This window comes from Aspergillus tubingensis (genome assembly GCF_013340325.1).
Source record: "Aspergillus tubingensis WU-2223L DNA, scaffold_6, whole genome shotgun sequence".
In the NCBI taxonomy this organism is placed as follows: domain Eukaryota; kingdom Fungi; phylum Ascomycota; class Eurotiomycetes; order Eurotiales; family Aspergillaceae; genus Aspergillus; species Aspergillus tubingensis.
In genome coordinates this window covers 1,459,767-1,469,844 of record NW_023336280.1, presented here as the reverse complement: position 1 = coordinate 1,469,844, position 10,078 = coordinate 1,459,767, and the positions used below count along the sequence as shown (strand labels likewise).

Below are 10,078 nucleotides of genomic sequence, written 5' to 3'. Positions count from 1 at the left end.
ATGTTACAGTGACAGGCTGACTATTCCTGTTTGGGACAGACTCTCTCGACTATGTAGTCACCCCTCACTTCCAACAATCATTCGCGTGCGGATTTGTCTTCTTTCAAAGATGTTATTCCAGAGCTATGACTATGTCAAGTCTGGTATTTATACAGCTACATCTATTGCGTGTAGATGAGGCTGCACTTGGTCTCGTTACTTAGTACACACTGGAGCTCTATTCAGGAATTCTGCAAAATGCCTTTAGTTATGAGATACCTGTCAACAAGCCGGGTTATAACCATCTTCAGGCATCAGGAGTGGTATGGATCTCGTTAGTATATCGATCATATAGGAATAGAACTGACATGACAAGTGCACTGCCATAGGTTCAAATATGTAGTGGGATCGACTGTCACGACATCCCAGCCTTGTAAGGCATTACACCAACTCCTGGATTCGAAGGACTATGGGATGTTCATAATATAACCTAAGGAGCCCACGACTAATGTATGTTTTGAACATAGCTGTTTTATACACTTTGAAGAGACGAAAGAAGCCGGGAAATCAAGTGCGTGTTTCCCTTAAGAGGCAATAGAAAAGAAGACGTGGCAAAAGCCGCATGAATACTGATATTGAATTCCAATTAGTTTGCCAGCCACGACTGATATCCCGAGCTTACGATGCATATGTCATAAACTACCCAAGCCACTGTCTTGCAATAGTCCTATTATCCAGGCCTTTGGGAAGGGTAACATGGCACCCGTGGCAATCAAGCAACAAGAACAGCCTCAGAAAAGAGCGGTGAACAATCGTGCTGGAGATATCATGAGCAGTTACCATCCAAATACGTATATATTCATACGACAATAAGGCTGTCAATTCTTTTCCTTTTGATGGCAGCTCTCTATGAAGAGAGCAGGAGGAAGAAGAGCCCTACAGGGAGAGGGGAAATGAAGCCGAAACCAGCGGGAGGCGAAGATCCAGTTTCGGCCCGCAGTGCTTAATCACGTTGCCGTCCCACGAATCCGCCAGCCGTTTTTTCTTTGCCGCAGGCTTTTTCGCTCTTTCTTTCTTACAAACACAACAACTTCTGAACAACCTGAGTCTTATAGTCGAAATGTTCGCTGCAATGGAATAACATACGCTTTTTCGCCGATTTTATCTTTCCAAGTTTGACTATTTGATCAAAAACTAGGAAATTCCGAACTTTGTTTTGCCTTCCCCAAGCTACTACTATCGCGACCCTTGCCGAAGATAAACCCTGCGTCTACTATTTACTGCTATCTATTGTAGCACTGCGTCGACACCAAAGCTTTCTACCCACTCATATTGTTTACCATTCAGGTCATCTTACCATCAGTGACCTTGACTGGACTGCTTATGCTACGACTGATCAGAAATCGAAACATGAATTATCGTACACGTCTAAGAACCCTTCAGAAATTTTTGCAAAACCCTTGTGGCTAGCGGTGTGCGCCCCCCACAGCCGCCTGATCTTCTTGACAAATCTTGCGCGCGTCGCAGCTTGCCAGCATGACTTGTAAGTCCGTCTTTGCTTGAATGCCTTCTAGGTGCCTTTCTTTCCCCGCTGTAATCCTCTAAATTGGCCTGGATCTTTGCCCCTTGCATATCATCATGGCTACGAAAGCAGCCAGAAGCATGTAAGAAAGGAGAGGCACTACTATATCCTCCATCTTAGATCCCGCAAACTAGTTATCCTCAGTTACTGACATGACGGATCTCTAGCTCGAGGCTGGCGGCAGCTTCTGAGTCGAAGCATAATTGCCATGCTTCCGCCATTCAATTTTCTTACACTTCATTATGTGTACTTCATTGCGACGTCCTTGATATGCAGCGTCATATTCTGGGGGTCCTCGACCCCACGGCGCAGTGTTTCATACACAGACTCTTTGTTTCTGTGTATCAGTGCTATGACGGGTGCTGGATTGAATACCGTATGTTGCTTCGGCTTGCTTCCCCCGCCAGAGCTTGTAAAGTAACCCGTAACAGGTCGACCTTTCTTCTCTGAATTCGTTCCAACAGTCTATTCTCTTTGCACTCTTATTGTTGGGCCATGCCATTCTCATCTCGATTACGGTGCTTTTCGTCAGGATGGGCGCGTTTCAAGCCAAATTCAAGGGCATCTCACTTGAACGTGCGCGTAAAGCATTCGAGCAACAAGGCATCCTACCTGGACGTGCCCATAAAGCGGAGCATCAAGACAATCCACTTGAATGTGCCCGTGAAGCATTAGGGCAACAACTAGTAGGAGACGACACGAAGGCCTACGATCATCAGCCTCAATCGACCTCACTTGAACCAATTTTGGAACACTATCAGCTGGCCAAAATTGACGGTGCTACTGTTGACGTTAAGCACGCGGTGACAGCCGGAGCTGCACCTGCGGGAAACTGCGACAGCGTACGAATTGACGACCAAATTCAATGGGTCGACGATGATCAAGTCACCCTCAGCCATATGAGGGCACGTCAGAAGCACCATCACCACCACCGCGTTTTCCCCATGGTAGGCGTTGGGGCCCGTCTTGACTTGAATAACCACCCCCGAGATGCTGCGCCAATAATGACTCAGAATGATGAAGAAGCAGACCTACCTGCGCTCAAAGGCCTTATCAAGGGCACACAGAAGTACTTCAGATCGAAAGGATCTATCGCACGAAACTCCCAGTTCCATGGGCTTACCCCTGAAGAGCGAGAGAGACTGGGGGGTGTCGAGTATAAGGCTGTTTCCTTACTGCTGGTCATTGTTGCCCTCTACTGGGTCCTATTCCTCCTTTTTGGTATCATTGGGATGGGTACCTGGATTGCAGTGAATCATCCAGATATACCTCGAGCAAACGGCCTATCGCCTTTCTGGACAGGCGCATTTTTTGCCGTGTCCGCATTTGTGAACAGTGGCATGTCGCTCTTGGATGCGAATATGACTGCGTTCCAGACAAAGTATGATCTCCCATGTGTGTGTTACGATTGAAAGTATGCTGATCGTTATATAGTGCGTACCCTTTGCTTACCATGGCATTCTTGATTCTATCTGGGAATACGCTCTACCCATGCTTTTTGCGGTTTATTATCTGGGCGATGAGATGCGTTATCCCGGATAAGCCGTCATGGGCGACCTGGAAGGTTACCCTAGACTTCATCCTTGACCATCCCAGAAGAGTATGCCAACAACCTCAGATTTCTGCACTGTTTCACACACTAATCAAAGCATAGGTTTACACAAATCTCTTCCCAAGGAGACATACATGGTACTTGCTCGGTACCATTATCATCTTGAATGCGATCGACTGGGCTGGCTTTGAAGTCCTCTCAATCGGGAACAAGGAGATCGAAAGCTTGCCGACGGGCTATCGGGTCCTAGACGGACTGTTCCAGGCCTGTGGTTCGTATCAAGCACAACTTCGCTATGGGTAAACATCTTGTCTAATACATTGTTTTGTCTAGCTGTACGAGCGGGCGGCTTCTACGTCGTCACGATTGCGAATCTCCGTCAAGGACTACTTGTTCTATATGGTAAGCATTTTACTCCCCCCAGACTTTGACCAGAACTATACTAACGTCCCACAGTTCTTATGATGGTCAGTTTATCAGTACTCCATAGCCAAAAGAAAATCACCAGACTAACCCCCTGTAGTATGTATCAGCATACCCAGTGCTAGTCACCATGAGGTTAGTAACAACCGTTTCTCTCCTTCCCAAACCCCCACTAACAACCACAGAAACACAAACGTATACGAAGAGCGCTCTCTCGGAATCTACGCCCATGACAACGACGACGAGGTCGAAGAGAAAACCTCTCCAAACATGTTCATCCAACTAGTCCGACACCACCTTCTCGGACGCCAAAATGCATCCACCCCCGAAGCATCCCGCAGTTACTTTGTCCACCAGCAACTGCGCTCCCAGCTGAGCCATGACCTCTGGTGGATCGCCCTCGCGGTCTTCCTCATTGCCATCGCAGAATCAGGCAACTACAGCCGCATGCCCGTGGCATATTCGACCCTGAACATTATTTTTGAGGTCGTCTCCGCCTACGGTTGCGTCGGCATCAGTGTGGGCTTTCCGAGCTCGAATGCCTCGTTCTGTTCCTCATGGCATACCATCAGCAAGCTTATCCTGGCGGCTGTTATGTTGCGCGGTCGCCACAGGGGTCTTCCGGTCGCTATTGATCGCGCTGTTATGCTGCCGAACGAGTCCCTTGAGTGGGCCGAGGAGGAAGATGCTGCTATGAGACGAGAGCAGTCTCGTGCTTGGGGGAGTGATAAGATGCCTATAGGTTCGGTTTAAGCTCACTCAATTTGATTGGGCTCGGTTGATGAATATCTGTGTTGTGGGGTTGTATGGTGAAGGTGATGTTACAAAAGAGGTGTAGTAAGATGTGGTGTGGTTGGTGCAGTGATTCTTTTTGTTTCTTCTGATCTGTTATTGTTCTTGTGATTATCTTGTTTGTGATTTTGTTTGTGAAATTCTGTGATTTCCTTCGAGTCTCTAGACTATACATTATGCGTTCAATCAAGTTATTGCACATAGACCTGTCCCGGCACTTGCAGCCTACTCGGTAGTTTTTGGATAGTGGTATACAGTATGGCGCAACATACGAACAAAACAGCTTTGACCACACACGTATTCTAACTTTTATATTGACACCAGCAGACCAGACAAGATATATCCCATAAAGCTACGACTGATATATAACAAGACAGTGAAAAAAAGAAAAGAAAAAAAAAGGGTACAAAAGGAGCCTGATTAAACAGCTTAATCCTCCTCTTCTTCGAACTCGACCTCTTCCTCATCTTCATCCTCCTCCTCCTCTTCTTCTTCTTCCTCCTCATCTTCACTACCGTCATCACCTGAACCAGCCTCGCTCTCATCCTCCACCTCGTCCTCATCGTCCTCATCACTGTCATCATTCTCACTGATCACATCATCCATAATGACATCCTTCCCAGCTTCCTCCTTCTCCTGAGCCCTCCGCTTCTCGTCCTCGCGTCTACCTTGCTCAAGAATCTTAGCCTTCTCCTCTCTCAACTTCCGTTGCGACTTAACGAAAGCCCCGAGCGGCGTAGCCTCCCAGTCCAGATCCTTCAGGAAAGTCTCCACCTCAGCACGGTTTCTCGGCGTGTAAGAGACGCTCAATCTGCGTTCCTCGATGAAGCGTGCATTGGCCTCCACCTTCTGCACGAGCAGCAGGATCATCTGATTGACCTTGGCGTTCTTGTTACCTCCCGACCGGGAGCTAGCCTGCTTCAGCCAGCGCTTCAGCGAGACGACAATGGGGACAGAGAGTTCCGGGAAGGCGATGTGTTTTGTCCAGAGGACGAAGAATTCGGACAGGAGTTCGGCGATTTGCTCGCCCACGCCGTCTTGGTAGACGCGTGTGCGGAGGTAGGATTTCGGTGCCCGGATGGCTGTGTTGAAGTCGAGTTGCCTCAGAGTGCTGGATTTCGGGGGCTTGCGCATCTCAGACAGGTTGAGGACTTCGAGGAGACTGGAGGCGAGGGGAATGTAGGTGCCCGTGCTGCGGGAGAGGCGGAGGAGGGAGCGGGTGAGTTGGAAGCGGAGAGGGAAGTACTGCGCTGTGGGGATTAGGCGCATAGCACCGATGGTGATTTGCACGACGGGGTAAATGAGGGGGCGCATGGCGGATTGTTTGCCTGCCTTGGCTTCGGCGAGGCCGTCGCAGTGTTGGGAAAGGACGCGGGACCAGAAGTCCAGACTGTGTACGTATTGCCAGTTGTAGACGGTCTTGTAAGATTCCTTGGACGTGTTGGTGATGCTGCTGCGAAGGTGCATGGCGAGTTGGCGGATGAAGTTGAAGCCTGTTGTGTAGGAGACGTTCTGGTCGACGCCCCAGAGCTCCGCGGCAGAGTTCTTCATGAGGTTCACGCCAGAGAGGGTGTGCACGGTCGTGTTGCGGCTGCCCTTAACAACACCTTCGTAGGAAGCCTTGAGGACGGTTTCCTTAATACCGGCATCGCCGATAATCATGAGACGGCGGAGGATAAGGAAGGCCGTGATGCGCGTGGCCTCGGTAGTAGCAACGTCCGCCCAGATGCCGACAATGGTCTTGATAAGGACCTTGAGTAGCTTTCTGAACTGAAGGAGGTAGGGAAGCATAGGCTCGATGGAGGAGAGGGTGAGCTTCAGAGTCTGTTCATCGGACAGGTTGGTGAGCAGCTCGTGGACCGACGATGTGTGCGACTTGATAAGCGGCGTGAGAGTCTTGAACTTCTTCGAATCCAGAGACACCTTGATCTTGCCAGAGGCGGTCTCCTTGACCGGAAGGTGGTGAGCGAGAACACGGGGAATGGTGCTGAGGGCTGTCACCAGGACCTGGTGATACACGTCGGGGTCGGAGATCGAGTACTTCTGCTCTTGGGCGTCGTCGTTGATATGAGCGGCGGCGCGGAAAGCAAGAACGGCCTGTCTCATCGCGCGGACCGAGTGCTGCTCCTCCATCAACTTCTGCCACTTCTTGACCATCGCAATAGTGAGGGTATTGTCAATGGTCTCCTCTTCCTCCTCCTTGGCTGCCTTTTTCTTCTTCTTGGCCGGTCCTTCTTCCTCTCCTTCGCTCAGCTCGTCCACTTCCGCAAGGTCTCCGTGGTCGCCGAAATCGAGCAGCTCGGCATCGTTTTCCTTCAGGTACTTGTAGAATTCAGGGTCCTTCTCCTTCAGCGCCTCGAGTTGGTCCTTGTGTGCTTCGAAGTCATCGGCGTCGCTGGACTGAGAGGCGGCGTCCTCGTCTTCGTCGCTAGCGCCTTCCTCCTCAGCGCTGGAAGCAGCAGAAGCCTCCTCCTCCTCCTTCTGCTCATCGGAGCGCTTGCGCTTGCCAATCTTGGGTGTGACATCCTTCTTCCGGGCTTTCTTCAACTCCGCGGCAGAATCAGCAATATCGAATCCGCCCGCGAAGAAGTCGTCGACGTTCATATCGGCGAAAGCATTTTGCTTCTGAACTTGTTCGGGGCTCTCCTCGGTAGCCTCCTCTCGATTGGCGCGGTCTTTGGCATTATCGGCCTTACGCTTGTCCTTGAGGTGGTTGCGCTGCTTGATCTTCGCATTGGCCTTCCGGCGTTCGAGAACGTCCTTCAGGTGCTTCTTTTCGAATTTCTTGGTGGATTTCTTCTGAGATCCGGCCATTGTGCCCGAGGTGCTTGCCTACCCGACCGAACGGATAGGATAAAATATGTGGGAAAAGTAGAATAAAGGACCACGACGGCAGTCGAGATACTTCGAGCACGCGGAAATTCCGCCCAAGAAAAATCTGGAGACGAAAAAAACATCCTGCGGCAGAATGGGGCGGTGAGTGGGTCCCCGTCATGGTGACCGCCTTCCCTTCCCCTCGCGATGATGCCAATCATCTCTTCCCCTCATCGCACCATCATGTATACCCAGCGACCGTTGGCGTACGCCCCTACGCCGTATAGCTATACGCCAAACCCGGCGTTGGCGGCATCTATCAACCTTGATGAAGTGAGTCGCCTGGAGGATGAAAAGGGTTGCTAGATCACCGACTAACTGTTGCGGTAGGAAGTAAAACTAGCTTCCAGCGCGGCGGAGCGGGATCTCTACGAGTCGTTGGCTGAGATCTACGGTATTATCGTGACTTTGGATGGCCTGGAGAAGGCTTATATCAAAGATGTGGTTACGGAAGCAGAGTACACGGAGACATGTACCCGGCTCTTGAAACAGTACAAGTCCAGTTTGGGCGATGAGACTGTTGCGAACGAGTTTGTCGATCTAGAGACCTTCAAACGTACCTGGGAGGTGAGTATCAACATCGTGAACTTATTGTACGATGGAGTCTGACCATTCGGCTTGATCCTGTGTAGCTGGAATGCCCTCGCGCCACTGAACGTCTCCGCATCGGCCTCCCCGCGACAGTCGAACAAGCCTCCCACAGCACACCCGCCGCGAATATGGCTCCAGCAGCAGCAGGACCTGCAGGAGCATCTGGTAGCTTGATCTTGACGGCTACCGAGAATTTCATCACCTTTTTGGATGCACTGAAGCTGAACATGGTGTCCAAGGACGCACTGCACCCGCTTCTGTCGGAAGTGATCCAGTCCGTCAATAAAGTCACCGACGTCGACTTCGAGAACCGGGGCAAGATCATCCAGTGGCTGATCACATTGAATCAGATGCGTGCGACTGAGGAACTCGGTGAAGACCAGGCCCGGGAGTTGGCATTTGACATTGAGCAAGCATACCTGGGGTTCAAGGCCACTTTGGGTTGAACTTGCCTTGCAGGAGTTATTCACTGGTATTAGTGAGGAATGGTGCCTGGCGTCTGGGGTGCGATACCAAAGTCGAGATTAGTTCTATTGCTTTAGAAAGTTGCTTGTTCTTGTTTGCCATTGATCCATGCTCTTATCTTGATCTCGGCCCATCTTTGGGGCGGCGACTCCGATCCGCGGAACAGTCCCCGCCGGCCTTTCCTCTTTTGGAAATCACGACTTTTTTTTTGCTGCCCTGCATCCAGAACCGCCCAATCTTATTTTGCCACAGGCACACCGATATATAAGACTGGAGCCTCGATTTCTCGTTCTCCGCATAGACTTACCACCATCCGTAGTCGGACTAATCAGCCCTCAGCCTTCTGCAACATGATAAGCGCCGATCCCGACGAGCCTCTCCACGGTACGTCTTCTCTCTCGGAACTTCCCCCTAACATCTCGGGGCGATAATGTACTGATAAGCCTGCTTCAGTGTTCGATCTTCCCCAGATCCATACTAAACCGTCCGGCACTGAGCTCATCCAAGCCCTCGACCTGCTAACAGTCAAACCGCGGAGTTTCGGGCCCGTAGCCCATGAAGCGACAAAGAGCCGGACTGTGCAGCCAGCCGGAGTGACCCGCTATCTGACATCTATCATTGCCAGCCCGCTGGCATGGCTCGACACTGACGAACTCCGGGAGGCCGTCTGGGACGCCGCTGCAGCACGACTCAGCGAGCGCTCCGGTCGAACCGGTACGCAGAACTGATATTATTTTTGTAGTACTTATTGCGCCATTGTCTTGCCGCATCTAACATGATGTCTTGCTCTTCGAGCGAATAGCCATGCCCGCCATGTCCCGAGTCTTCAGCATCCCTAGTACCACATCCGATGGACTCGAAGGCGAAGAATTCACACTGACCCTCCACGAACCCTCCTTAACAGCCGACAACCTGGGCATGAAAACCTGGGTCTCCTCATACCTCCTCTCCCGCCGCCTCCACAATCTTCTCGACTCAACTCCCAACCTCGTCCCTACCACGTCCACCACCCCGCAACCCCGCCCAGACAACAACAAGACACTCCGCGCCCTCGAACTCGGCGCCGGAACAGGACTCGTGGGCCTCTCTTTCGCCGCACTGCGCGGCTCATCAGCCACGATCCATCTCACAGACCTTCCGGACATTGTGCCCAACCTAGCCCACAACGCAGCTCTCAACGTTGAATTGCTCAATCGGACAGGCGGCGTCGTCACGACGGGTGTTCTTGATTGGACTGATACCCCGGACCCGCTGCCCACTGCACAAGAGCAGTACGATGTCATCCTTGCTGCGGATCCGTTGTATTCGCCTAGTCACCCGAAGTTGCTGGTCGACACGATCACTCATTGGCTAAGTAGGGGGCTGGATGCCCGTGTTGTGCTGGAAATGCCACTCCGGGATGCGTATCTACCTCAGGTGCAGGAGCTGCGGGACCGGATGGGACGGTTGGGGTTGGCAGTGGTGGACGAGGGCGAGGAGATTGGGTATGACGATTGGGAGTCGGCGGATGGGGGGGCGTTGGAGGTGAAGTGTTGGTGGTCGGTATGGGGATGGAGCGAGAAGCTCTAGGGAGGTCAGAAGAGGGCGGGGGAAGATATTATCCACGACGTCACGATGAAAAACGAGACACGATGATAGAGTCTAGACGTAGACTGATTGATTGCTTAGAACTATAGTTTAGATGCTAGAATAGAGCCACGGATCCGTTATACATGGAACACTGTTCGATTCGAAATGCTTGCAAGGTAATGATATAGAAACGATAGTAGAATGGTTGCATTGTTCAGAGCGAGGCTGCCAACTCGGGCAATATGCCTATC

At 51.3% G+C, this 10,078-nt stretch overlaps 4 protein-coding genes across 4 annotated transcripts; 3 read left to right on the top strand and 1 right to left on the bottom strand.

Annotated features, from left to right (window-relative positions):
- Nucleotides 1-1,515: 1,515 nt before the first annotated feature.
- Nucleotides 1,516-4,289, top strand: AtWU_04257 (putative potassium transporter; the record flags this gene model as incomplete). The annotated part of the gene is made up of 9 exons (XM_035499368.1): nt 1,516-1,522; nt 1,729-1,937; nt 1,993-2,942; nt 2,996-3,161; nt 3,216-3,384; nt 3,447-3,515; nt 3,570-3,580; nt 3,637-3,671; nt 3,722-4,289. 9 exons carry the CDS (start codon nt 1,516-1,518, stop codon nt 4,287-4,289), a joined length of 2,184 nt encoding a protein of 727 aa, XP_035355261.1.
- A 468-nt stretch (nt 4,290-4,757) lies between these two features.
- On the bottom strand, nt 4,758-7,142 carry AtWU_04256 (mRNA-binding ribosome synthesis protein NOC2; the record flags this gene model as incomplete). The annotated part of the gene is made up of 1 exon (XM_035499367.1): nt 4,758-7,142. The coding sequence occupies one exon, from the start codon at nt 7,140-7,142 to the stop codon at nt 4,758-4,760; it is 2,385 nt and encodes a 794-aa protein (XP_035355260.1).
- Nucleotides 7,143-7,385: 243 nt separating this feature from the next.
- AtWU_04255 (ESCRT-I subunit protein VPS28) lies at nt 7,386-8,239 on the top strand (the record flags this gene model as incomplete). Its single annotated transcript, XM_035499366.1, has 3 exons — nt 7,386-7,475; nt 7,533-7,769; nt 7,835-8,239. The coding sequence occupies 3 exons, from the start codon at nt 7,386-7,388 to the stop codon at nt 8,237-8,239; spliced, it is 732 nt and encodes a 243-aa protein (XP_035355259.1).
- A 369-nt stretch (nt 8,240-8,608) lies between these two features.
- On the top strand, nt 8,609-9,827 carry AtWU_04254 (S-adenosylmethionine-dependent methyltransferase; the record flags this gene model as incomplete). Its single annotated transcript, XM_035499365.1, has 3 exons — nt 8,609-8,642; nt 8,712-8,972; nt 9,061-9,827. The coding sequence occupies 3 exons, from the start codon at nt 8,609-8,611 to the stop codon at nt 9,825-9,827; spliced, it is 1,062 nt and encodes a 353-aa protein (XP_035355258.1).
- Between the last annotated feature and the right edge of the window lie 251 nt (nt 9,828-10,078).